Consider the following 27783-nt stretch of genomic DNA (forward strand, 5'->3'; position numbering starts at 1 on the left):
CTGTGGACGCAAGAGGAAGCTGTCTGAAAGGGATGTTCGGGTGCTAACCTGGATTGTATCCAAAAAACATGAAACCACAGCTGCCCAAATCACGGCAGAATTAAATGTGCACCTCAACTCTCCTGTTTCCACCAGAACTGTCCGTCGGGAGCTCCATAGGGTCAATATACACGGCCGGGCTGTTATAGCCAGTGATGGTTTGGGCTGCCATATCATGGCATTCCCTTGGCCCAATACTTGTGCAAGATGGGCGCGTCACTGCCAAGGACTACCAAACCATTCTTGAAGACCATGTGCATCCAATGGTTCAAACATTGTATCCTGAAGGCGTGTATCAGGATGACGATGCACCAATACACACAGCAAGACTGGTGAAAGATTGATTTGATGAACATGAAAGTGAAGTTGAACATCTCCCATGGCCTGCACAGTCACCAGATCTAAATATTATTGAGCCACTTTGGGGTGTTTTGGAGGAGCGAGTCAGGAAACTTTTTCCTCCACCAGTATCACGTAGTGACCTGGCCACTATCCTGCAAGAAGAATGGCTTAAAATCCCTCTGACCACTGTGCAGGACTTGTATATGTCATTCCCAAGACGAATTGATGCTGTATTGGCCGCAAAAGGAGGCCCTACACCATACTAATAAATTATTGTGGTCTAAAACCAGGTGTTTCAGTTTCATTGTCCAACCCCTGTATATATATGTGTATGTGTATATATATATATATATATATATATATATATATATATACAGAGAGAGAGAGAGAGAGAGAGATATTAAATTGTCAAGTGATTCTAATTTCTGTCTTATACAGACAGCCTACAGTAAAGTAAAATATTGATACATTTTAATTAGTTTGAGTTTGGACTTCTCTGAAAGAGAGTGAGAGAGAGAGAGAGAGATCTCGAGGGGGCCACTGATGAGAGTAACAATTAACACACCACACATTATACATATGCAGTACAGACCAAAGGTTTGGACACACCTTCTCATTCAAAGAGTTGTCTTTATTTTCATGACTATGAATATTGTAGTTTCACACTGAAGGCATCAAAACTATGAATTAACACATTTGGAATTATATATTGAACAAAAATGTGTGAAACAACTGAAAATATTTTTTATATTCTAGGTTCTTCAAAGTAGCCACGTTTTGCTTTGATTACTGCTCTGCACACTCTTGGCATTCTGTTGATGAGCTTCAAGAGGTAGTCACCTGAAATGGTTTTCCACTTCACAGGTGTGCCCTGTCAGGTTTAAAGAGTGGGATTTCAAGCCTAATAAATCGGGTTGGGACCATCAGTTGTGTTGTGCAGGAGGTGGATACAGTACACAGCTGATAGTCCTACTGAATAGACTGTTAGAATTTGTATTTGGCAAGAAAAAAGCAGCTAAGTAAAGAAAAACAAGTGGCCATCATTACTTTAAGAAATAAAGGTCAGTCAGTCTGAACAATTGGGAAAACTTTGAAAGTGTCCCCAAGTGCAGTCGCAAAAACCATCAAGCGCTACAGAGAAACTGGCTCACATGAGGACCGCCCCAGGAAAGGAAGACCAAGAGTCACCTCTGCTGTGGACAATAAGTTCATCCGAGTCACCAGCCTCAGAAATCACAGGTTAACAGCAGCTCAGATTAGAGAACAGGTCAATGCCACACAGAGTTCTAGCAGCAGACACATCTCTAGAACAACTGTTAAGAGGAGACTGTGTGAATCAGGCCTTCATGGTAAAATAGCTGCTAGGAAACCACTGCTGAGGACAGGCAACAAGCAGAAGAGACTTGTTTGGGCTAAAGAACACAAGGAATGGACATTAGACCAGTGGAAATCTGTGCTTTGGTCTGATGAGTCCAAGTTTGAGATCTTTGGTTCCAACCACCGTGTCTTTGTGCGGCGCAGTAGAGGTGAATGGATGGACTCTACATGCCTGGTTCCCACCATGAAGCATGGAGGAGGAGGTGTGATGGTGTGGGGGTGCTTTGCTGGTGACAATGTTGGGGATTTATTCAAAATTGAAGGCATACTGAGCCAGCATGGCTACCACAGCATCTTGCAGCGGCATGCTATTCCATCCGGTTTGCGTTTAGTTGGACCATAATTTATTTTTCAACAGGACAATGACCCCAAACACACCTCCAGGCTGTGTAAGGGCTATTTGACCAAGAAGGAGAGTGATGGGGTGTTGCGCCAGATGACCTGGCCTCCACAGTCACCGGACCTGAACCCAATCGAGATGGTTTGGGGTGAGCAGGACCGCAGAGTGAAGGCAAAAGGGCCAACAAGTGCTAAGCATCTCTGGGAACTCCTTCAAGACTGTTGGAAAACCATTTCAGGTGACTACCTCTTGAAGCTCATCAACAGAATGCCAAGAGTGTGCGGAGCAGTAATCAAAGCAAAAGGTGGCTACTTTGAAGAACCTAGAATATAAGAAATTTTTTCAGTTGTTTCACACTTTTTTGTTCAGTATATAATTCCACATGTGTTAATTCATAGTTTTGATGCTTTCAGTGTGAAGTTACAATATTCATAGTCATGAAAATAAAGAAAACTCTTTGAATGAGAAGGTGTGTCCAAACTTTTGGTCTGTACTGTGTATATATATATATATATATATATATATATATATATATATATATATATATATATATATATATATATATATATATATATATATGAGAAGGGAATAAACCTCTTTATATATCAGAACTAACAAAAACTGGCATCTAAAGGGGTTAGAAATTCAGAAAATAGATGAATATTGATAATATTCATCTATCATCTATTCATTGAACAAGTCAAATTCCTTGTTTGTATGTACGAACTTGGCGATAAAGCTGATTCTGATTCTGAATATGTGGTGGGGGTTGAAGTCAACAACGACATTTACTAAAAATATTGAAAAATATGTTGACACATAATATTTGCCTGGCAAGCATTTTTTGTTTGCACAGGACCCAGATCGAGAGCAGAATGTTTTTCTGTTGGACGTGTGGAAATGTTCTGACCGTATATTTTTATTTGCTGCTGACCTCATTTAGCTGCACGGCCTTCTACTAACGTGGCACTCTTTAATTTGCCATCTGAAGTGGGTGCTCTGCATAAACACTTCCTTGTCTCACTGCTATGGGGCGTGGTAGCAACATACTACTCTTTGACGCAAAAGCACGCACAAGAAGTTGTTCACGTACCACGGGGAATCAGTTGTGCAGCTTTGTTTTTATCAAAATCCGCCTAGCATTTCAAAATAAAAGCTCAAAATAGAATTATACAAATTATAATACATGTCTGTCTTGGGTAATAGTTAAACTAAATGATTTATATTTACTATTTAACAGCTAATAATGTTTCAGTGTGATTTGCTGGCTTAGAGCTCTATATTACGCACAATTTAAATTCTTATTCTGAAGACCAACATCCTGTAAGTTGTGTATTAATCACTTACTTAACCCTCCTCCACGTTTACCAGGAAGTAAAGACTTTATGTGTCTTGTAAGGTCTTTTCAAATGACCAGACTAACAAACGCCTCGTTTTAAGTATCTTCTCATCAGATTTACTAAGAAGCTTTACCTGGAGCGACTTTCTTCCAGACATACAGAAAGGTTCAGTGAGTATTTCACAAACAGCTTAAATTATGTTGTCAGGTTGTGGCAAAAAGTTATAATTTGGCTGCTTAAGCAGGAGTTCAGGCTTTCATTTGTCAGTCCTTTGTTTTAAATCTGTGCAGTTGTTTAAATGTGAGAAGCTGCTAATGCAAATAAATGGGTATGAATTGTGTTTTTATCCATTTTAGATTTATTTCTTCAGTTTCCTGGCAAATCATAATACAAAAACATTTTTAAAAAATTTGAAAATTTAGTATGCATTATATGTGAGCACATGAAGAAATCAAAATAGAGCAGACATTTTGTAATGACATGTATATTTAAATCAGGAAAAAAGGCAGTTGTGCTCTCTTTCAAAGTAACATGCCTCCTTCTGCTGACGCTTCGCTTTTGATAGTTTACCATTGTGTACTACAGTTAGACAGGCTATGGAGTTAACCTGCTGGCGTAGGATAATCCAAGTGAGTCACACAGGTTTTAATTGGCTCTAACAAACCTTTTGAGGTGTGTTCTGAAGAAGTCAGACAGCTTAGCATCTATTACATGCACCTGCAGGAGAGTGAATGTATTTCTTGACATGTTGCATGTGACAGGCCCACAGGATGGCAGAGAAGGTGCTGGTCACAGGTGGAGCCGGCTACATCGGAAGTCACTGCGTGGTGGAGCTGATTGAAGCAGGCTTCCAGCCGGTGGTGGTGGATAACTACAGCAACGCTGTCCGAGGTGAGCTTCAATTCCTTTAGGAACACTGGACAGGTAATAAATAAGGCTCAGTGATATTAAGATCTGCTGTCACTGTGTGTAATTGTTGATGGAGGAGAGGGGAATGTCGCAGAGAGCATTCGGAGGATAGAGAAGCTTCTTAACACCAGTATTGAATTTCATGAACTAGACCTTCTGGATCGACCTGCACTGGAAAAACTCTTCAAAAAGGTCAGAACTTTGTTAGACATGAAACTTTATCTGCTCAAGTTGGTGGCAGAAAACATATCTGTACAATGTTCATCCAGTTTTAAATACCAGATATTTGCTTTCCTGTTTGAGGGCTGAGTAATGTAATGAAAATATTCGATTACGATACTGTTGCTGAAAACTGCAATAAGGATACCGATTAGGATCAAACCACAATTTCTAGGGACTGTTTCTTTACCATCATATAATCTCCCCACCACTGGGCATTAAGGGCTGTTGGTGTCAAATATAGTACTGATAAGCAGATCATTAATGCCCAACACTTGAACACCATATCTTACCAAATATTGTATCCAAGCACTCTCTTCCTATTTCATTTATTGTTCAGCTTTACCTTTGGGGGAAAAAAAACAAACTAGATTTTATTTGTATTTAGACTAGATTTAAATAAGTCAGCATGTGATCTATGGTAACTCTTGCTTGTAAATAGAAACATTTACATTTATAATAGTTGCTGCTAACAAATGTTACATTCAGGTGGATTTATCTCTGCTTCATTTGTTCAAAAGTAAAATCTGAAATGAAAAGATTCCATTGGTAAAACCTGTCTGTGTTGGCCACTATAAAGTCTCAAATATTGGTTTAAAATATGAAGATTTTGTCCTATTTGAGGTGTTTAACTGGGAGTTTATTGTGCAGCACTCCTTCAGTGCTGTGATGCACTTTGCTGGCCTAAAAGCAGTCGGGGAGTCGGTGGAGCAACCGTTGCGTTACTACAGAGTCAACCTGACTGCTTCCATGAACCTGCTCGAGGTCAGTTTCATCTTGGACTTTTCTCATTTCATCTTACACAACCAGTCCCCATTCAGTCTGCTCAACTATCTCTTTATTCTGCTCTATGCTCAACATTATTTGCACTAATCCTGACCTTTGTTTTGCTGAGTATGCAACATCTGCCACCCTATGCACGATGCCTTGCAAAAGTATTCATCCTCTTGAGCTGAGCCACATTTTGTCATGTTAATACTTCAGTGTATTTTATTTAGATTATATGTGAGAGATCGACACAAAGTAGTGCATAGTTTTGAAGCGGAAAGGAAAATATACATAGTTTTACATGCGATAAGCAATGTGTGGTTGAAAACGACAACAACTCAAACATACAGCCAGAGCTCCAATAGTTTGTTTTGGAAGAAGGGATATTTGGGTGTTAAGATGGCCTATATTGCAGAATAATTGAGTATAATTAAAATTGTGTTGATTAGTCTAGATTTGAAAAGCTGCTAGTCATATTATTTTTTTTATTCCAACTGTAATTGCAGTCAAAGGTGGTTCTCCAAAGTATTGACCTAGAGGGGTCTGAATATAAATATAACCCACATTTATGAGATTATTATTTGTTGAAACTTTTTCTTCAACTTCACAATTCTACACCCCTTCCCCAACAAAACATTGAAGCTTTGGGTTGGAATATGAATTAAAAGTATGTTTTTAATATTTCTCAGCTACGTCGGCCTTTCTGCCTACTCTTTATGTGCTTGTGTGCAAGCCTGCTCACTGTAAGCATGTGCCGTATTTGTGTGCATCTGCATGTGTCTCAGGTGATGCAGGCTCACAGGGTGCACAATCTGGTCTTCAGCAGCTCCGCCACAGTATATGGAGACCCCCAGCACCTTCCCATAGATGAGCAGCACCCCGTGGGAGGCTGCACCAACCCCTACGGCAAGACCAAGTACTTCATAGAAGAGATGATTAAGGATCATTGTAAAGCTGAGAAGGTGCTAATCAGAGGGTTGAAAACCACTCAGAGGCTTGCACTGTTGCTCCTCACAGGATGTTTAAATGTTGCTTCTTTCTTTGCAGGGCTGGAATGCTGTGCTGCTGCGCTATTTCAACCCTATCGGAGCTCATTCCTCAGGTCAGATTGGGGAGGACCCTCAGGGCATCCCGAACAATTTGATGCCTTATGTGGCTCAGGTGAATCCACTGCAACATCTACAGGGCTCTGTGGATGTAAACTCATTTTACTGAAGCATTTTGTTGTCCATCTAGGTAGCAGTTGGGAGGAGACCATTTCTTAGTGTATTTGGAAATGACTATGAAACAGTCGATGGAACAGGCAAGTACAGGAGCTTTTTTTCATTTTGGATTAACAATAAAATTTTTAGAATCATGCAACTTTTTCCTCGTCTTTTGTAGGTGTTCGGGATTATATCCATGTTGTAGATCTGGCAAAGGGACATATAGCAGCTCTGAAGAACCTGAAGGACAACTGTGGATGCAAGGTAGTTACAAGAGTTTTATTTTGACCATTTTGCTAACCCAATATATTTAATTTTGCTATAGTATCTGGGTGTTTGTATGTTTTTGTGTGTAGGCTTACAATCTTGGCACAGGAACAGGCTACTCTGTGCTCCAGATGGTTAAAGCGATGGAGAAGGCTTCAGGAAAAGAGGTAGGTCATAAAACAGCTTGTCTTCTCTCAACACAAAATCATGTTTTTGTTTTACATCCTTTTTGGAGGATTTAATATACAGTACACATTATCCAGAAAGTTATAGAGCAAGATGGCCTCTGAGCCTCTTCGATTTCTGTTAGATTAAATTCCATTATTTATTTCTTCATTTACATTTTTTTTTTTTTTTTCAAATTGTTCTTCTGTAGATTAATTACAAGATTGCGCCTCGTAGAGGAGGAGATGTAGCGTCCTGCTACGCTGATCCCAGACTAGCTGAGAAAGAGCTTGGCTGGACGGCTGGATTTGACTTGGAAAGAATGTGTAAGTGGGCCGCACATCACGATCTGATAAACCCGGTCCTGAAAATTACACGTAATTTATAGTGTCACAGAATATTGATTATGCAGTGTTTTGCAGAATCATCACTGTAACAGTTCGACATTTTGCCACACTACTGTCACAAACCTCAATGTATTTTATTGGGACTTTACAGGTCCTTCTCAAAATATTAGCATATTGTGATAAAGTTCATTATTTTCCATAATGTCATGATGAAAATTTAACATTCATATATTTTAGATTCATTGCACACTGACTGAAATATTTCAAGTCTTTTATTGTCTTAATACGGATGATTTTGGCATACAGCTCATGAAAACCCAAAATTCCTATCTCACAAAATTAGCATATTTCATCCGACCAATAAAAGAAAAGTATTTTTAATACAAAAAACGTCAACCTTCAAATAATCATGTACAGTTATGCACTCAATACTTGGTCGGGAATCCTTTTGCAGAAATGACTGCTTCAATGTGGCGTGGCATGGAGGCAATCAGCCTGTGGCACTGCTGAGGTCTTATGGAGGCCCAGGATGCTTCGATAGCGGCCTTTATCTCATCCAGAGTGTTGGGTCTTGAGTCTCTCAACGTTCTCTTCACAATATCCCACAGATTCTCTATGGGGTTCAGGTCAGGAGAGTTGGCAGGCCAATTGAGCACAGTGATACCATGGTCAGTAAACCATTTACCAGTGGTTTTGGCACTGTGAGCAGGTGCCAGGTCGTGCTGAAAAATGAAATCTTCATCTCCATAAAGCTTTTCAGCAGATGGAAGCATGAAGTGCTCCAAAATCTCCTGATAGCTAGCTGCATTGACCCTGCCCTTGATAAAACACAGTGGACCAACACCAGCAGCTGACACGGCACCCCAGACCATCACTGACTGTGGGTACTTGACACTGGACTTCTGGCATTTTGGCATTTCCTTCTCCCCAGTCTTCCTCCAGACTCTGGCACCTTGATTTCCGAATGACATGCAGAATTTGCTTTCATCCGAAAAAAGTACTGTGGACCACTGAGCAACAGTCCAGTGCTGCTTCTCTGTAGCCCAGGTCAGGCGCTTCTGCCGCTGTTTCTGGTTCAAAAGTAGCTTGACCTGGGGAATGCGGCACCTGTAGCCCATTTCCTGCACACGCCTGTGCACGGTGGCTCTGGATGTTTCTACTCCAGACTCAGTCCACTGCTTCCGCAGGTCCCCCAAGGTCTGGAATCGGCCCTTCTCCACAATCTTCCTCAGGGTCCGGTCACCTCTTCTCATTGTGCAGCTTTTTCTGCCACACTTTTTCCTTCCCACAGACTTCCCACTGAGGTGCCTTGATACAGCACTCTGGGAACAGCCTATTCGTTCAGAAATTTCTTTCTGTGTCTTACCCTCTTGCTTGAGGGTGTCAATAGTGGCCTTCTGGACAGCAGTCAGGTCGGCAGTCTTACCCATGATTGGGGTTTTGAGTGATGAACCAGGCTGGGAGTTTTAAAGGCCTCAGGAATCTTTTGCAGGTGTTTAGAGTTAACTCGTTGATTCAGATGATTAGGTTCATAGCTCGTTTAGAGACCCTTTTAATGATATGCTAATTTTGTGAGATAGGAATTTTGGGTTTTCATGAGCTGTATGCCAAAATCATCCGTATTAAGACAATAAAAGACCTGAAATATTTCAGTTAGTGTGCAATAAATCTAAAATATATGAATGTTAAATTTTCATCATGACATTATGGAAAATAATGAACTTTATCACAATATGCTAATTTTTTGAGAAGGACCTGTATATGAAAAAGACAAATAAAATTTAAATTTTTTAAACAAACAAAAATCTTTAAAATGTGAAACGCATTTCTTTTTTTTGCCCCTTCCTGAATAAAAACATTATAGAACCACCTTTCCATTAAATTAAACTGCAAGTGTTATGGGCTACATCTCTACCAGCTAACGTTGCACATCTAGAGACTGAAGGTTTGGCCCTTTTTTCCTTCAACAATAGCTCCCGCTCAGTCAGATTGGCCAGAGAGTTTCTGTGAGCATTTATTTTTTTTGTCTTGCCACAGATTCCCAGTTGGATTTAGGTCTGGACTTTGACTGGGCCATTTTAACACATGAATATGCTTTTATCCAAAACTCCAGATGTACTGGTCCTTCTCAAAATATTAGCATATTGTGATAAAGTTCATTATTTTCCATAATGTCATGATGAAAATTTAACATTCATATATTTTAAATTCATTGCACACTAACTGAAATATTTCAGGTCTTTTATTATCTTAATACAGATGATTTTGGCATACAGCTCACTAAAACCCAAAATTCCTATCTCACAAAATTAGCATATCATTAAAAGGGTCTCTAAACGAGCTATGAACCTAATCATCTGAATCAACGAGTTAACTCTAAACACCTGCAAAAGATTCCTGGGGCCTTTAAAACTCCCAGCCTGGTTCATCACTCAAAACCCCAATCATGGGTAAGACTGCCGACCTGACTGCTGTCCAGAAGGCCACTATTGACACCCTCAAGCAAGAGGGTAAGACACAGAAAGAAATTTCTGAACAAATAGGCTGTTCCCAGAGTGCTGTATCAAGGCACCTCAGTGGGAAGTCTGTGGGAAGGAAAAAGTGTGGCAGAAAACGCTGCACAACGAGAAGAGGTGACCGGACCCTGAGGAAGATTGTGGACGATTCCAGACCTTGGGGGGACCTGCGGAAGCAGTGGACTGAGTCTGGAGTAGAAACATCCAGAGCCACCGTGCACAGGCGTGTGCAGGAAATGGGCTACAGGTGCCGCATTCCCCAGGTCAAGCTACTTTTGAACCAGAAACAGCGGCAGAAGCGCCTGACCTGGGCTACAGAGAAGCAGCACTGGACTGTTGCTCAGTGGTCCAAAGTACTTTTTTCGGATGAAAGCAAATTCTGCATGTCATTCGGAAATCAAGGTGCCAGAGTCTGGAGGAAGACTGGGGAGAAGGGAATGCCAAAATGCCAGAAGTCCTGTGTCAAGTACCCACAGTCAGTGATGGTCTGGGGTGCCGTGTCAGCTGCTGGTGTTGGTCCACTGTGTTTTATCAAGGGCAGGGTCAATGCAGCTAGCTATCAGGAGATTTTGGAGCACTTCATGCTTCCATCTGCTGAAAAGCTGTATGGAGATGAAGATTTCATTTTTCAGCACGACCTGGCACCTGCACACAGTGCCAAAACCACTGGTAAATGGTTTACTGACCATGGTATCACTGTGCTCAATTGGCCTGCCAACTCTCCTGACCTGAACCCCATAGAGAATCTGTGGGATATTGTGAAGAGAACGTTGAGAGACTCAAGACCCAACACTCTGGATGAGCTAAAGGCCGCTATCGAAGCATCCTGGGCCTCCATAAGACCTCAGCAGTGCCACAGGCTGATTGCCTCCATGCCACGCCGCATTGAAGCAGTCATTTCTGCCAAAGGATTCCCGACCAAGTATTGAGTGCATAACTGTACATGATTATTTGAAGGTTGACGTTTTTTGTATTAAAAACACTTTTCTTTTATTGGTCGGATGAAATATGCTAATTTTGTGAGATAGGAATTTTGGGTTTTCATGAGCTGTATGCCAAAATCATCCGTATTAAGACAATAAAAGACCTGAAATATTTCAGTTAGTGTGCAATGAATCTAAAATATATGAATGTTAAACTTTCATCATTACATTATGGAAAATAATGAACTTTATCACAATATGCTAATATTTTGAGAAGGACCTGTATGTTTAGAGAGCTAGTTCTACAACAGTTTATCTCTCAGGTTTACCCTTTATTTAGCTCCATCCATCTCCATTTCTACTGTTTTCCTTTCTCTGCTTAAGAAAACCACCCCAGAGCATGATGCTGCCACAACCATGTTTCACAGTGGGGATGATGCAGTTTTAGTTTTTCTCTACATGTAGTGTTTTGCATGTGGGCTAAAAATTTAACATCTTCCACACATTAACTGCCCCCATCTATTGCAAATATGACTCCTTATAGCTTTCTTTACTTTAACTCTTCATTTTAGGATCATGGACTGAGCAGTGTTCACAAACAGCTGTACTGATTCTGAGATTAAATTAGAGAGGTGGACTCTGATTTGAGAAAATGTTGGTTGCAGCTTTATTTAGGGTCAACAGAGTAAAAGGCACTGAGTCTGAATGGACACAACTCTTTCCAGATTTTTTTGTGAGAAAAAAAATTAAAGCCATGTGAGATTTTCCTTCCATCTCACATGTATGCACTATATGCTGGTCCATCACATAAAACCCCAATAAACACACTGACGTGTGTGATTTTATATATTTTTTTAAAGTAACAAATTGTGAAAACTGCCAATAGAATACTTTTGTTATCCACAATAACTTCCTGATATTTCTGCATTCTAAATTCTGTAGGTGAGGATCTGTGGCGCTGGCAATCCATGAATCCCTCTGGATTTACCAATGGCACGCCATCTTGATGCAACTGCAGCTGCTTCTTTAGAAATCACCAACCCCCCCCCCCCCCCCCAAAAAAAAACTGCTTTTGTTTCACTTTCTCTCTTTTCTGTAAATGTATTTTGGTCTTTCAAACTGAAACATGATTTATTCTTTATAAACTGTTCTGAGAGATTTTATACCAGAGAAAGCCTGTTTTAAATTGTTTTCTTCTTGGATTTCAAGATAAATAAGGGAGGCATTCTTTTTAAATGTACATGCAAATGGGAGAATAAACTAATTTTCTGAAAGAATAAATCAGTTGCACTGTTTCAATTCATTCTGGCATTTATTCTATCCTATTAAAGTGTGTTATGGGTTATTACAGAAGGCTTTGGTGAGACAAATTAGAAGACCAATGGTTTCAGGATGCACTCTTCTGTATTTAAACTAAAGTTCAAATGATTTCTGTGCTTAACAGATTCCTAAATACGGTGTAAATATTGCTCTATTCGCTTGTTCTTTTTAAAAGGGGCGCTGGGGCTTTAAATGGCTCCTTGAACCTTCGGGCACCCAGTTAATAAACACCCACGTCAGCAGAGCGCTAGAGTCACTCCGACCGGGTTTCGGTCTTTAGGGCTGAGCAGGAAGTGTCTGACTGGACCCTGGACGAGGGAAAAAGAGAGCAGAGGGGGTGAAACGGCGAAGAAAAATAAGATAAAATGGATATGGTGGCAGATTTGGGGGCAAGCAGACTCTATCGGGCGCCGGGTGAATCAAGCCACCAGTGAGTATTGATGGTGCTTTTGTCAGGGGGGGCGATCAGGATATGGGGCGTAAGCGGGTCTCTTCGACACCTCTCGCCTGAGAACGAGCCACTCGATCTGGGCAGCAGGCGAGTCCTCCCCCGCTGCTCGTCGACCTCCAGCGAGGAGTGGGGTGGGATGCGATGGGGAGGGGTGGGGTGGCCTTGTGGATAGAAAAAAAACGGGCGTTTTAGCGCGTCAGATCTTAACTGTGTCAGGGTTTTTATTTCTCTGCACGCAGGACGTTTGCGTGTCTGTTTTCTCTATTGTGTGCTGGCTGGAGCCTAAAGTGGGCGTCGCTCCAGGACAGGCTGGGCTGCTCCGGTGCGGCGCTGCCCGCTTTTCTCTCGCAGGACTGCAGCACCATCATGCCGTTTTGTTGGTCGATTGGTGCCTCGGCGGAAGAATAATAGCTCAGTTCAGATATTCCTCTTGGTTTTGAGTGCAGGGGAAAGGACTGTAGAGTGCTGCGGGCGGGTGTTTCGCCGTGGGTTTATCGGGCGCTGCGGAGCTTTTCAGATGCCACGGTGTTGCAATTTATATACGAAAGCTTTCGAATCAGATTTCTTTGGCTTCAGGAAAATAGACACCATTCTTCAAATCAGGTTGAGAAAGACTTATTTTTCTTTTTCTTTGGGCTGCGTGTCCAGCTGCAGTCTTTTTATGTCACTTTCTACAAGTCTGATATGCTTCATTCATCAGGGATTTCTTAAACTCTTTGAACTCAGCACACGGGAATGATTAAAGGGTTTGTCACCCGAACCTCTCTTACTGGAGTCGGGCGTAACCCATTAAGAAACGGTTTGCATTGATTGAAGGGTCTCTCAGCCAATCATAGTGCAGAAAAGGAAGGGCAGGATCGTCCAGTGCAGACAAAGATGCATTACATTACAGTTTGATCTGTGGTATATTTATTTTATTATATATACCCCACATCTGTATATTAAAATACAGTTTAAATAATATTTTGGATTTAAAGCATGGAAAATTTGGAAGACAAAATGTCCAACTACGCCCATGTAGATCAGCTCTAGCAGTTTTGGAGGTGTGGACTGGGCTTGTTAAATTGTTGCTTTAACAAAGGTCCTCTCTTGTTTATTTTAGCAAAGCTGCATTTGTGCAACAGCACATTCCTTAGAAAATTTGTACCTGGTACAAAGTCAGTTTCCTCCCACAGTACAAAAACACTTGTTAGGTTAATTGTCACTCTAAATTGCACTTAAATTGCATGTTAATGTGTCTGTTATGGACTGGCAACCTGAGGTGTACCCCTCCTCTCACCCAGTGGTCACTGGAAATATGCCCCTGCAAACTGAAAAGGGTTAGGCTGGTTTAGAAAATGGTTGGATATTTAGGATGTGCTGGCTCTTTCATGGGCTGCACTGCACTGTTGCCTTGCAGCAAAACCTGGGCTCTTTCTGCATGGAGTTTGCATGTTCTCCCCGTGCATGCAGGGGTTCTCTCCAGGTACTCTGGCTTCCTGCCACAGTCCAAAAACATGACTGCTCAGCTTAACCGGCCTATCTAAATTGTCCTTAGGTGTGACTGGGTGTGTCTCTGTGTTGCCCTGTGATGTATCGGAGATCTGTCCAGGGTCTACCCCACCTCTCGCCAAATGACCACTAGAGATAGCCACAACCCCCACCCTGCGACCATGCAAGGATAAGCAGATATAGACAATACATGGATGGCTCTATCTTAGGCTTAGTCCCAATGACTACCTTTGCATATTAATCAATGCACTGATGGTTTTTGAGCAAGGGGTTCTAGAGAAGGGGTTGCACAGGCAACATTTTTTTAAACTAACATTTATTTGTCATTTACCCTCTGAACAAGTTTTATTTTGCATTCATGCATGTGCAGGCACCCCCTGGGTTGGGTAGGCACCTCCAGATGCTGCTAGGAATAGAGAGATCAGATTAAAAAACAGGAAATTTGAAGAAATTATGTTGTCACAAAGCCCACTGTTATAGGGGTTGGGGGAGCAAAGGGAGAGGCTCTTTCAGGGCATCATCACATAAGTGTAAAGTGAAGGGAAAATGATGCATGGTTTTCAAAATCTTTTTACTGAACATTGCGCAGTGCATGCTATGTATTCAGCCCCTTTTTACTCTGATAACCCTAAATGGAATCCAATGTAATTAATCTTTTTCATGAGTCAACTGATTAATAGAGTAAATGTGTGTTGTGTAATTTCATTTCAGTATAAATACAGCACTTCTATGAAGACGACAAAGACTTATTCAAGAACATCAGTGAACAAACAGAATCAACAAGACCAATAAAGACAGCAGAAAGATCAGAAATAAATTTGAGTAAAGTTTAAATTAAGCTTAAGTTATAAAATAGTTAGAATGGCCCAGTCAAAGCCCAGACCTAAATCTATTTTGAACCTGTGGCGAGACTTGAAAATCACTGTTCATAGATGCCCTCCATTCAATCTGACTGAGCTTGATCTATTTTGTAAAGAAAAATCAGCAAAAAGTTTGGTCTTTTGATGTCAAAACAAGTAGAAACATACTCAAATGGATTTGCCGGTATAATTGCATTGAAATACATAGTACTCACTCTGGGCGGCTAAATACAAATGCATGTCACACTATACAGATTTGTATTTGTGAACAACATTGAAAAGAAATTATCCTTCCCCTTTCACTTCACAGCTTTGTTTTAAGTTATTCCATAATTTCCCAATAAAATACATGGTATTTGATGGTTTCAACATGTGAAAAGATCAGGGGACATTAACCTTCTTGCAAGGAACTGTAAAAACAAATTTCTTGCTTTAATATTTAACATTAGAAAAGTATGATTGCCTAATTAGTGAGTTTGCACAAGCCCCCCGTTGTGACATATGCAGTCAGTTCGTATTTTGTGTTGATACTGCTTTCATTTTGTCTCCTGTAGGCAACCACAGAGGTGGTTCAACACAGCCGACATCACCGTGGCTCACCAAAGCAACCTCCTGAAGCAGCTCAACCAGCAGCGCCACCAGGAGCTTTTCTGCGACTGCAGTGTGCTGGTGGAGGGCCAGCTCTTCAGGGCCCACCGCAACGTCTTGTTCGCCAGCAGCGGCTACTTCCGCATGCTGCTGTCTCGGGGGCCCGATGGGCTGCCAGAAACTGTCAACGCCACCTTCGATGTCTTCAGCCCAGAGACTTTTACCGTCATCCTAGATTTCATCTACTCTGGGCAACTGGACCTCTCTAGTCATAATGTTATTGAGGTCATGTCTGCAGCCAGCTACTTGCAGATGAACAATGTCATCAACTACTGCAAGAACTTCATCAAATCCTCCCTGGACATCAGCGTGAAAGATGAAGACAGCGATCGCTGCCTCAACCTGTCTGAGACCTGTTCTTTCACCAGCGGAGTAGGAGAAGAGTCCACAGAGCATCAGCAGCAAGGCCCCCGCTCTGTCAGCCCACCACCTGCGCTCTGGACCCGTGACAACTCCAGATCCCAGTCCAGTTTCATGGGGAAGGAGCCAGAGCAGGAAGGTTCAGCCTCAGCCCTAAAGACTAACCCAAGTAGCCCTGCTAATGAGCTCAGTGCAGAGACAGATGACCTGCATGACCCTCAGGACCCTCTGTACACACTACCTGGATCAGAGCGCCGGCGTGGGAAAGGGGGGACCAAAAGGAGAATCCCCAACAACACTCGTTCTGGCCAGCATGAAGACCTGGATATTCAGGAGGCAAGAACCCTAAAGGCTGAAAAGGCAGAGGAGCTTTACGCCACACTACCTCCAATTGTTGGCGTTATTGGCCACTTTAATAAAGGTGTGTTTGGCTGTAAGCACCATCAATTGCTTTGCTAGAGAAGATATTGATGAACAGACTTGAATAAGTGTGAAAAGTCTTATTTGACAAGACAAACATCTTGAGTCTTGTCTTATCATCTTTGCAGATTCCAACCCTGTTATGCGCTTTAAATGCCCTTTTTGCACACACACTGTGAAGAGGAAGGCGGACCTGAAGCGTCACCTGCGCTGTCACACCGGTGAAAGACCATACCCCTGTCAGGCCTGCAATAAGCGCTTCACCCGTCTGGAGCACCTACGTAGCCACTTTGAGACGGTAGGTCCTCTAAGAGTCAGAAGCATTTGATTCTACTTTTGAGTCAATGCCAGATAAAAAGTAGTGTCGGAGTTCTATGCAGAAAAATGTCAGTCAGTCAGTCATTTTCTAACGCTTATTCCATAGTGGGTCGCGGGGGAGCTGCTGCCTATCTCCAGCAGTCTATGGGCAAGAGGCGGGGTACACCCTGGACAGGTCGCCAGTCCATCGCAGGGCAACACACTGCAGAAAAATGTAATGGGTAAAATTTGAAATCAAGCTACATACTGTTTAGTTTAGCTTAATTTTTATCCCCTCAGTTTTATCAGTGTAGTCAGATGGTAAATATTGAAAACTAGCTTGTAAAAACCTGTCTTGTTAAGGAAACCAATGCTCATTTTGATTTTAGTGCCCATTCTAAACATTCATAAATTGAAGAAGTGAACCAACCCTAAAGAACCAGACACAGGAAAGGCGACTATCTTTGTTTGTATGACTGGAAGAACAGAGACCTGACCGGTAAAACCCCTCGTCAAAATAAATCCGAAAAATGCTAATTTTGTCACAGTAATAACAGTAACAGTAATAATTCCATGTATGTTCAAGAACAGTAAAGTCAGCAAAGTGAGGATGGTGTTTCAGTACGTCCTTGAACATCCCCCAGCACTAGGAGCCTAACAACAAATGTTTTTTGGGACGTCATGATAATAGTGTAACCAGGAGGTAAAAATCCTGAAAAATTTCTCCTTTATATTTGGGACAGTGCGTTCTACTTTTAAGTGCAGGTTATAGGACATTCGAAGGTCTTATACTGTACCGAGGGTAAAGTTATACCATCCAGAGTATCCAAATGTTGCACCATTTTATTTAAGATGTTCAGGTTTAAAGACAACAGTTTCATCTGCAAAAATGTGTGTGGAGCCCCATGTGGACTTGCGGAAGGGCAAAAATGTGGCCCACAGTAGGACCTCCAACTGTCTGCTACATTGAACAATCCCATTGTGGGAACATGACGAGCCTTTATTTCTGTGGTCCTGGATACGGGTGTAATCTGTTCACCATGTGTGGGGCAAACAATGTTCAGTTAAGGTAGTGTCCAAGTGGCAGACTGTATTTAAAAATATGGGCAAAATGTGGTCCACCACTAATGCCACAAAGAGCCCTCTGAGCTTGGAGTGGGCAGCCCACCCTTTGCGCAGGTCTGTTCAGACCCCACTGTCTTCACCACCCACTACAATTGAAGGTCCCATTCTGGATAGCCATCTGTGGGCCAAATGCTTTGCCTGCTGTGTCCCAACATGGGGCCCAGGCCGGATTTTTCAGGATATAATGTTTTCTAGTTTGATTCTCCATTACCTGTAAAAGTTTTAACTACACTTGTAAATATTTAATCTACCCCAGTATTTTTACATGACATATTGAAGGCATCTCTGATTCAACTTTTTTTAATGAAGGGAACATTTTAGCATCTTAGATCAATTCCTATTAATCCGACTAAAAGACAACAGATTATTTAACTGAAATTTTTGAAGAATAAGTAGTTTAAGTCTACGTGTTCCCATGTTAAGACTAAAAAATGTCTTAATCTGTTGGATCTCCAGAAGAGATCTATGAACTTGAAATGTTCTCACAGTCTGAAAGATTTTGAGACTTTTTGAAAGCCAGTGGGCAAATATTGCCAACTCACAGTATAGTATCCTGAAAGACTTCTACCACAACAGAAGGAAAGCAGATTTTTTTTCCATAATAAACTTAAATATTACAGGATATCAGATTAAAAGTGCAAAAACGTTTTTAACAGTTATTTTTTCATAGTCACATTTTTTACATTTTATAAACAAACATGCTACATGTTTGAGAGGCTCTGTGTTGCTTACAGTGAAGTGTATCCTGAATCACTCCTGTGACTGTACAATCATAGCAATAAAGAAGAATAAAAAACACTCATTGCTGGTGGAGTTGACTTTGCACTGTTGTGTCGTCAGCAAACTTAGTGATGGAGTTGGAACTATACAGTCGCAGTTGTTGCTAGTGCCCAGCAAGGGGCTCAAATCCTTGTGGGACTCCAGTACTGATGGCGCTGAACTCAGAGCCGCCCACCAGAACTACCTGAAGGCCTGTTCTATAGGAATATCAGCACCAATCTACACACCTAGATGTTCAGTATGAGTATGGGTCCTACAGTGGGGTGACCACAGAAATCCTTCTGAGGGATGACAACAGGCACAACTCCTGCACTCAACACACAGGTTGACCTGGGGCCTGTATGAGTAGCTTAGGGGGCAGGTCACACTGTGAGATGACACTTGAAATGGCGGAAAAAGAAAAAGGAGCAGTAGTCCTGCACAGGTTATCAAACAAAAGGCCTGTATATGAATTTGGGCAGGACCATCCCTACATACATCCCATGTGGGTAATATCTGATATAGGTGCTTGAGAAAAGTCCATGGTGGGCTCACTATGCAAATTAATTAAAATCTGTATTAAATAATTATAGAAAAATTGAATTTACTTTAAAAATGTTTGGGGGTTTTTCACAGATCCATCAAGCCCGGAAGCTGGTCTGCAGGAAGTGTAAGTGTCAAGTGACAGAGGAGACTGGGCATGTGGTGTGTGAGGGCACACGCCGCTACCGCATGTGCCCTGCCTGTATCCAGGAGGTGGGCTGTGACGACATACCCATGGACGGTTTGCAGACGGCCAACGAGGAGCCGGCCCTGTTACTAGGTGTGGATGGTGAGGAGGAGGGGGACACCAAGAGGAACTGGATGGTGAATGAAGACGATGATCTAGCTGAAGACTCAGGCGCAGACCTCATCATCCAGCAAGTGGATGACAGCGACGAGGAGCTGCAGTGAAGCAGGACCAAACGGTGTGCAGATACATACACAGCGTGCATCTCTGTGTTAAAGCCATGCAAACAAACTTGTATGTAAATACTGAGTTTGTTGGTTGTATCCAACTGAAGAATCATTCATTTAAAGACTGTTGGAAAAAACTGACCGTTTTTTGTAAATGTTGCTAAAGTTATGCAGTATCCAAAGCATGCATACTCCTTTCTATTGTTTTAGTGGAGTTGTGGTTGTATTATATTCATTTCAATGAGTGTTTCTTCATTTGAATGCATGAAAAAAACATGTCTTTGCAGCTTTTTGCAACTTTTTGTTGGCACTGAAGCCAAAATTTTGACCTAGACAAAATGGCAGCTCTTAAGGGTTCTTCAAATTAAGGGAGAGTTAAAGACATATATTTTATTTTGTGTGTTTTTCTGCACTGTTTTGATTTCATGTTTATGATATGCACTATGATATAATCAATTATAATTTATTTATTACTTTTTATTTTTACTTTCTGACACATTAAAGATATTTTTATACACCTGTGTCTGGGACGTCATTTTAAGTAAGTTGTAACTAGGCAACAGCTTGTACCTCCCTATCAGCTATTCTTTAAGTAATTTACTTTCAGTTTCAAAAAGAAAAAAATAGTTTTCATGTTCTGAAATAATAAAAGTCCATATGTGTTAGTTTATGCATGAAACACAAGAGAAAGTACTCTGAGCAGTATTAGCTTATTTTTAAGTAGATTCTGTCACTGAAAGGAGCAAAATGCAATGGTATGTTTTAAATCCAATGAACACAAAAGGATTTAAAGATGAACATGCAGGGGGAAATATGTTTAAAAGTTTATTTTGGGGCCTTTCATGTACCTCAGCTTTGGGAAGCATGCCCGCAGAAATACAGAGGGAAAAAAAACTTTTTGTATAACCCATATTTTAATACCTACCTAGTTTATTAAGTCATTTTCTTTCACCTATACACACCCCATAAAGTAAGGGGACTGTGACGTTAAGACAGTTTTTAAAAGGAAAAGTTACTAACAGTTAATTTGGTTTGATTAGGGAAAGAAATCTCTTAATTTGTTTGGATGAGGGAAGTTGCCTTACCAGGTATCAGAATGACAATGAATAGAAATGAGGCACAATACCCAGTTTTTAGGGTATGCAATATGCAATTAAAATAAATTGTATGGATTTTAGTGTTTTTTTTTTTGTTTTTTTGCCATCTTCAAATTTTATTAAGACCCAAACTATCAAGAGAAACAAACATGGAATCTATAGTTGTCTATAAACTGGGTTTGTGTTTCAGGTACAGAGTTGAAGTAATTTAGGACAAACTATCTTATATGTACAAAACGGGTATATATTTGTAAAGAGGTGATATGACCCGGAGTAACTTTTCTGACCTCTTTGTTCTGCCACTGACACTTGTGGGGCCCCATTTTTACTGATAAAAGTGACTTAGAGTTCTTCTAAAACAGCTGTACATCCAATTAAGCAATATATTTTTCAAACCACGGGACCAGAAGAAAATCTTTCCATTTGTATAAAAACTGAAAGCAATACAAGTGCAATGTATGCACAGAACATGTGACTTTTTTCCATCTCCGTATTTTTTCAACACCCATTTTGACCGTTAGAGGGCGCCTCTGCATTCTTTTTTTATTTTTATTTTTTAAAGGAAGCGTCATAACCCCGGAAGTATGACGTCAGTCCGCTGCTAGCCAGCTAATGATGGCTGCGGCTATGAGATTTGTAAACAGAAGCACTTTGAGACTAGGAATGGGCCAGCAGTATTTGGGGTTCAGCTCCGCGCCAAAGGAAAAGACGGTGAGCTATTTTGTGTTTTTATTTTCCCGCCGCTTGAACTGGGCGCTTTGATTTAGTGGCCTAAATAACACCGGTGGCTAATCTGTTAGCTTCCTCATGAAGCTAGTTTTGTTTGGTAAACCTCTAAGATATCCCACATTTCAGCTATGACTCTTTTAACTAGCTGTTACATCTTGGTGGTTTTATGTGTGTTTTCTTGATTTTAGGCTAGCGTAAGAGCTGCTCATGCTCTTCCAGCAAAGGTGAAAATAGTGGAAGTGGGACCCAGAGATGGTCTTCAAAATGAAAAGGTACACCTGAATAAATGTATCAGTATAATTGTTTTTGTTCTGTTTTGTTTATATTCAATTTTCCAACCATAATATAACGAAACTAATGTTAATCACGATGTAAAACTACATTTTCCCACTCAGTTTTCAGGGGAAGCAGGTGCTTTCTTCATACGTCTATTTCTGTCAGGACTATAGTTAAAAAAGAAATGGGGACATATTGTGTATTTTTAGCTTAAAAAAAATCTAAATTACAACAAAAACATTTGACTTTTTTAGAACAGGATAATTATATTATATAAATTGATTAATTTTAATTTCTATTTGTATAAAACACTGCCAGTACAGTCTTTATAGAACAAAAAGATCAAATATGAACTTGGTTGGACAACTCTCTGATATGGTTTCTTCTTATAATATTTTTTATATAAAAGTGATTTTGTATTACAGCAAAGCAGTTTTAGGCCTAATTCCATCGTGCTGACTGATTTTCATACTTCATAGTTTTAATTGTTTCTGTTCTGTTATGATGTCAGAAACATGGGAGGATGCACAGCTGATGATAAAGTGATGTGTGTAACCTGGTGGACTGTGAGTCATGCATAGTCAGCGTTATTTATCACCTGATATTCTTTGTGTTTTTATTGTTTTCTCTTATCAGACTGTCGTTCCAACAGAGGCAAAAATACATTTAATTAACATGTTGTCAGAGTCTGGACTCCCAGTCATTGAGGCTACCAGCTTTGTGTCCCCTAAATGGGTTCCTCAGGTAAGCAGTCTATGACACACCCCACTCAGAGACTGCAGTGTGAAGGGATTCATTGGGCTTGGTTTCTTGAATGCTGACTTGTTTCTATTGTTTAAACAGATGGCAGATCAGGTGGAAGTGATGAAGGGTATCAGTAAGAAACCTGGAGTGTCCTATCCAGTCCTCGCCCCCAACCTGAAAGGTTTTCAAGCTGCTGTGAGTGCAGCACATTCTTGTCATTACGCTTCAGCCATGAATAGGTACTGAGTATTCCAGCTTTAATGCTGTAGGCGATGGCTCTAAAACAGCTTTTGTGCCTTTATACTGTAGCTAAATGCGGGAGCTTCAGAGGTGGCCATATTTGGTGCTGCGTCAGAGCTGTTCAGCAGGAAGAACATAAACTGCTCAGTGGAGGAGAGTTTACAGCGTTTTGACGAGGTTATGAAAGCAGCTAAAGAAGCTGCTGTGCCAGTTCGAGGGTATGATTGTCAGCATCCTCTCCACTCTCAGTAACCCCTTCAAATTATTTGGACTTGATCTTAAACTCTTTCATCCATGTTTCTTGTCACTGCAGTTATGTCTCGTGCGTTGTTGGATGTCCATATGAAGGGCAGGTGGCACCGAAAAAAGTGGCACATGTGAGTTTTGGCTTAATACATGTCCAATTCTTTCAGCGAATTAGAGTAGTTCATCATTCTTTGCAAAACAACCAGGCAAAAAGCACATAAGATTTGTCTCTGTCTCGCAGGTAGCTAAGCGTCTGTACTCTATGGGCTGTTATGAGATCTCTTTGGGTGACACTATTGGAGTGGGGACTCCTGGAAGTATGACTAAAATGTTAGAAGCTGTGAGCAAAGAGGTGCCAGTCAGTGCTTTGGCCGTGCATTGCCACGACACTTATGGCCAGGCTCTGGCTAACATCCTGATCGCCTTACAGGTCAGGTTGGGTTCATGTTTCTGAATCTATAAACTATGCCTAAAACAATCTATGCTGCTGTTAGTATAAAAGTGACCACACAGTCAAATCAGAGTTAAGCTTGTGTTTTTCAGATGGGAATCAGTGTAGTAGACTCTTCAGTAGCTGGATTAGGGGGCTGTCCATACGCTCAGGGTGCCTCTGGGAATGTTGCAACTGAAGATGTTGTTTACATGCTGCATGGACTTGGGATTCAAACGGTAAGAAATCAATTTTTTTAATCCACTTTTTTTTTTCTTTGGAGTTTGTTAGGAGGAAAACCAGTTATTGATTAGAGTTCTGGTAAGTTTATATACCCTCATAATTGGCAGGTGAGTTTTTAATGTTTAGTTGAACCTTTCTTTTTATAGGATGGAACAGCCACGTGTACAATTATTTATCTTTTAACTAGAACTGGGCACACAGGTTTGAATTTATTGAGGATTTTCTCATATGTTTACATACACCCTCAGTTATATCTGGATCAATTTCCTTAAGTAAATTGCACCTCGCCACACATTTTTTGCCATCGATAAATTTGCGACACATTTCTTGCTGGATATTTATCTATTTTTCATTAAATTGGTTGGTTTAAAGTTTACAGGTTCATTGTTATATAAATGGATTGAGGTCAGGTTAATGTTAGTCTGTGTTATCTGCTCCATATCCAGTTTTTATAGGGGCTGCTGGATATCAGGATCATATATATATATTTTTTGCAATATTATTGCTGAAAATTACAATATCTGGTACGATTACTTCCATTTTCTTTTTTTAACCATTAAACAGTAATCTCACCACTGTGTTTTAACATCTCAGCTGCTGAACATATACAGGTCCTTCTCAAAATATTAGCATATTGAGATAAAGTTCATTATTTTCCATAATGTCATGAAAATTTAACATTCATATATTTTAGATTCATTGCACACTAACTGAAATATTTCAAGTCTTTTATTGTCTTAATACGGATGATTTTGGCATACAGCTCATGAAAACCCAAAATTCCTATCTCACAAAATTAGCATATTTCATCCGACCAATAAAAGAAAAGTGTTTTTAATACAAAAAACGTCAACCTTCAAATAATCATATACAGTTATGCACTCAATACTTGGTCGGGAATCCTTTGGCAGAAATGACTGCTTCAATGCGGCGTGGCATGGAGGCAATCAGCCTGTGGCACTGCTGAGGTCTTATGGAGGCCCAGGATGCTTCGATAGCGGCCTTTAGCTCATCCAGAGTGTTGGGTCTTGAGTCTCTCAACGTTCTCTTCACAATATCCCACAGATTCTCTATGGGGTTCAGGTCAGGAGAGTTGGCAGGCCAATTGAGCACAGTGATACCATGGTCAGTAAACCATTTACCAGTGGTTTTGGCACTGTGAGCAGGTGCCAGGTCGTGCTGAAAAATGAAATCTTCATCTCCATAAAGCTTTTCAGCAGATGGAAGCATGAAGTGCTCCAAAATCTCCTGATAGCTAGCTGCATTGACCCTGCCCTTGATAAAACACAGTGGACCAACACCAGCAGCTGACACGGCACCCCAGACCATCACTGACTGTGGGTACTTGACACTGGACTTCTGGCATTTTGGCATTTCCTTCTTCCCAGTCTTCCTCCAGTCTCTGGCACCTTGATTTCTGAATGACATGCAGAATTTGCTTTCATCTGAAAAAAGTACTTTGGACCACTGAGCAACAGTCCAGTGCTGCTTCTCTGTAGCCCAGGTCTGGGGAATGCGGCACCTGTAGCCCATTTCCTGCACACGCTTGTGCACGGTGGCTCTGGATGTTTCTACTCCAGACTCAGTCCACTGCTTCCGCAGGTCCCCCAAGGTCTGGAATCGGCCCTTCTCCAAAATCTTCCTCAGGGTCCGGTCACCTCTTCTCGTTGTGCAGCGTTTTCTGCCACACTTTTTCCTTCCCACAGACTTCCCACTGAGGGGCCTTGATACAGCACTCTGGGAACAGCCTATTCGTACAGAAATTTCTTTCTGTGTCTTACCCTCTTGCTTGAGGGTGTCAATAGTGGCCTTCTGGACAGCAGTCAGGTCGGCAGTCTTACCCATGATTGGGATTTTGAGTGATGAACCAGGCTGGGAGTTTTAAAGGCCTCAGGAATCTTTTGCAGGTGTTTAGAGTTAACTCGTTGATTCAGATGATTAGGTTCATAGCTCGTTTAGAGACCCTTTTAATGATATGCTAATTTTGTGAGATAGGAATTTTGGGTTTTCATGAGCTGTATGCCAAAATCATCCGTATTAAGACAATAAAAGACCTGAAATATTTCAGTTAGTGTGCAATGAATCTAAAATATATGAATGTTAAATTTTCATCATGACATTATGGAAAATAATGAACTTTATCACAATATGCTAATATTTTGAGAAGGACCAGTACATCAGGGCATTAAGGGCACAGCACATCACAGACCCTGTTTAGACCTAGTATTAACATTCTGATCAGGATGTAAGTAGACCAGTCTAACAGTGACTGGCATTAAAAATCAGAGTTACTGGATCACAGTTTTATGCTTTACATGCAGATACATGTAGCCTCTGGGTGGGCAGTTAGCTGAGCAATCATCTCAGATGTATTCAGTTGCATGAATTGTGTTACTGTTCAGACACTAACAGCTGAGATTCATCTGAGTCACATTTTGGTGGAGGTATCCGAGAGAAATCACCTTGCTTCCTCCAAACATTCTTCATGTCGTTGTTGTCAGATAGCCCAATCTTTGTCTCATATGGCCATAAAGCTTCTCTCCAGAAGACATTTGGCTTCTCAATATTGTGAGCTGCAAGTTTCAGATGAGCCTGAAGGTGTCAGTTTTGGAACAAAATCTTTTCATGGTTGCCACCCTCTCAGTTAATATTGATGTTAAGCTTACTTCACTTTAAAAGGTGACACTGGTGTTTCAGCATCTTCCAGTATAAAATTCACTTTTACTTAACAATTAAATCCATTGATCATAAAAGGTAAAACATGTGCTTAAGGTTGCTTGTCATAGATATTAGCTTTGATTCAATGAAAAATATTTTGACGTTTTTTTTTTTTATTGGATTTTCTTTTGGTTTTTAACTAAACACAAATGATATGTATAAAAAAAAACCAAACAAACATGCTTTTTGTTGATGCATTTATAGGCCAAAAAACTGAGTTTTGTACCTAAGATGCATTTGATGAAGAGGGGGAAAATTTTGGATTTTTCAATGTTTGATCAGTAAATCAAGGGAAAATCAGCCAATTTCAGTGACTCATCTTGTGACTGTAGTTTTCTTATTGCTAACAATAGACACTGCTAATGATTAGGAGAGTAAATATTCTTTCACCAATATGTGTTCATGTTAGAAAAAACAGGCGTAGATGCTCTTTAAGAGCAATATTTTCCAGTAGTATTTTATACCATATTGCAGTTAAATAATTTTCACCCATTTGAAATAATTTCATTCTGTTTTTGTTTTCTGCTGCCCTGAACCAGTCTGCTTCTGCTGTTGTTGCTCTGCATGTAAACTCTAAATATAAATAACCGTTTCAGCACTGGATGATTACTCTGTTACACTTCAGCTTTTTTCTCTAGTCAATTATCCTGTGACTCTGTGTTCTCGCCTCAGGGAGTGGAGCTCTCAAAGCTGATGGATGCTGGAGCTTTTATCTGTCGGACCCTCAACAGGAAGACCAGCTCCAAAGTGGCACAAGCCACCTGCAAACTGTAGAAACAAAACTGGACCTTTTTGCTTTTTCCACAAACTGAAGATGATATCATCCTTTGTTTGTTAAATTAAACAATATAAAATATGACTTGACTTAACGTCTGTTATAGGTTGCTGTTAAAAATTAGATTTGTTCACAGGTCACCTGTGTTGATAATTATATCAGTGCCTTATCAAATATAAGTGTAATTTGTAAGGTTTCACTCATGACCACAAGTCCTTTTTAAAGGTATTATTTTTGTTACTTCATTGTAAATGGATGGAAAGTGAAGAGTGGACTTTGTTCTTAATAATACATGATCCAGTAAATACTGCCTAAAATCACTCTTGTCAGAAAAGACAGAAATATTTCACTACGAAGTATTTGATCAGGAAGTATTTGTGGAAACTTTGAAGATTGGGCATTCCAATGGTTGGTGAAAATTGTCCTTTTTGATGTAGTGTTTCGGCATATTTAATTTATTTCTCTCTTTTAAATAAAACATGTAAATATTTACGAAAGTTGTAAGTTTCAATAATAAAATTATTTAACATTGTAATTTGTGAATGAACACCTTTTATTTCCCTTGATAAGATTACAAGTAAAAAGCCTTAATATAAATTAGTTTTATGGAAGCAGTATCATCCCATACTGGAAACATGAGAGATCCAGCTTTTAATTTAAGTATATTTATTCCATGTGCAATGGGGGAGCCTCATGTTAGAAATGGGTTTTTCATATGTATCTCATTTCCTCCTGTTGTTTACAGAACCCGTTTTACCAGTAGGACAGCACCTAGTCTTCCATAACCTTCACAAGGCTGAAGCATACAGAGAGATGTTTGACTAATCGTCTCTGTACAAT

At 40.5% G+C, this 27783-nt stretch overlaps 3 protein-coding genes across 8 annotated transcripts; all 3 read left to right on the forward strand.

The window, feature by feature from the left end:
- The first annotated feature begins 3449 nt into the window (after positions 1–3449).
- On the forward strand, positions 3450–11811 carry gale (UDP-galactose-4-epimerase). 4 transcript variants are annotated; one of them, XM_047393231.1, is made up of 11 exons: positions 3450–3603; positions 4200–4329; positions 4418–4539; positions 5218–5331; positions 6120–6296; positions 6382–6495; positions 6571–6637; positions 6718–6803; positions 6896–6973; positions 7183–7297; positions 11700–11811. In XM_047393231.1, the coding sequence occupies exons 2-11, from the start codon at positions 4209–4211 to the stop codon at positions 11762–11764; spliced, it is 1059 nt and encodes a 352-aa protein (XP_047249187.1). In that variant the 5' UTR covers positions 3450–3603; positions 4200–4208; the 3' UTR covers positions 11765–11811. The 4 variants fall into 4 exon arrangements, with proteins under 4 accessions (XP_047249187.1, XP_047249186.1, XP_047249188.1 ...); XM_047393230.1 differs by having other exon boundaries at positions 3453–3608; XM_047393232.1 differs by having other exon boundaries at positions 3453–3608; positions 4424–4539.
- Positions 11812–12325: 514 nt separating this feature from the next.
- zbtb8a (zinc finger and BTB domain containing 8A) lies at positions 12326–19960 on the forward strand. Of its 3 annotated transcripts, none has more exons than XM_047393006.1 (4): positions 12326–12507; positions 15434–16308; positions 16436–16605; positions 19125–19960. In XM_047393006.1, exons 1-4 carry the CDS (start codon positions 12443–12445, stop codon positions 19440–19442), a joined length of 1428 nt encoding a protein of 475 aa, XP_047248962.1. In that variant the 5' UTR covers positions 12326–12442; the 3' UTR covers positions 19443–19960. The 3 variants fall into 3 exon arrangements, with proteins under 3 accessions (XP_047248962.1, XP_047248963.1, XP_047248961.1); XM_047393007.1 differs by lacking the exons at positions 12326–12507; positions 19125–19960 and adding exons at positions 12681–13131; positions 16732–19116; XM_047393005.1 differs by lacking the exon at positions 12326–12507 and adding an exon at positions 12685–13131.
- A 1139-nt stretch (positions 19961–21099) lies between these two features.
- On the forward strand, positions 21100–27478 carry hmgcl (3-hydroxy-3-methylglutaryl-CoA lyase). Its single transcript, XM_047345718.1, has 9 exons — positions 21100–21253; positions 21460–21543; positions 22184–22291; positions 22391–22486; positions 22601–22749; positions 22845–22908; positions 23019–23207; positions 23321–23446; positions 26841–27478. Exons 1-9 carry the CDS (start codon positions 21155–21157, stop codon positions 26940–26942), a joined length of 1017 nt encoding a protein of 338 aa, XP_047201674.1. The 5' UTR covers positions 21100–21154; the 3' UTR covers positions 26943–27478.
- The last annotated feature ends 305 nt before the right edge of the window (positions 27479–27783 follow it).

The sequence above is a fragment of the Girardinichthys multiradiatus genome, chromosome 19 (genome assembly GCF_021462225.1).
Source record: "Girardinichthys multiradiatus isolate DD_20200921_A chromosome 19, DD_fGirMul_XY1, whole genome shotgun sequence".
In the NCBI taxonomy this organism is placed as follows: Eukaryota; Metazoa; Chordata; class Actinopteri; order Cyprinodontiformes; family Goodeidae; genus Girardinichthys; species Girardinichthys multiradiatus.

Bases quoted from the DNA above. Each gene is read 5' to 3' on its own strand.
- hmgcl (XM_047345718.1), top strand. From the start codon at position 21,155: ATGATGGCTGCGGCTATGAGATTTGTAAACAGAAGCACTTTGAGACTA. The intron at 22,909-23,018 runs GTGAGTTTTGGC...TCTGTCTCGCAG, and splicing joins CACCGAAAAAAGTGGCACAT to GTAGCTAAGCGTCTGTACTC. The intron at 23,208-23,320 runs GTCAGGTTGGGT...TGTGTTTTTCAG, and splicing joins ACATCCTGATCGCCTTACAG to ATGGGAATCAGTGTAGTAGA.
- gale (XM_047393231.1), top strand. From the start codon at position 4,209: ATGGCAGAGAAGGTGCTGGTCACAGGTGGAGCCGGCTACATCGGAAGT. The intron at 6,297-6,381 runs GTGCTAATCAGA...CTTTCTTTGCAG, and splicing joins ATCATTGTAAAGCTGAGAAG to GGCTGGAATGCTGTGCTGCT. The intron at 7,298-11,699 runs GTAAGTGGGCCG...TAAATTCTGTAG, and splicing joins ATTTGACTTGGAAAGAATGT to GTGAGGATCTGTGGCGCTGG.
- zbtb8a (XM_047393005.1), top strand. From the start codon at position 13,046: ATGCCACGGTGTTGCAATTTATATACGAAAGCTTTCGAATCAGATTTC. The intron at 13,132-15,433 runs GTTGAGAAAGAC...TGTCTCCTGTAG, and splicing joins GACACCATTCTTCAAATCAG to GCAACCACAGAGGTGGTTCA. The intron at 16,309-16,435 runs GTGTGTTTGGCT...TCATCTTTGCAG, and splicing joins TATTGGCCACTTTAATAAAG to ATTCCAACCCTGTTATGCGC.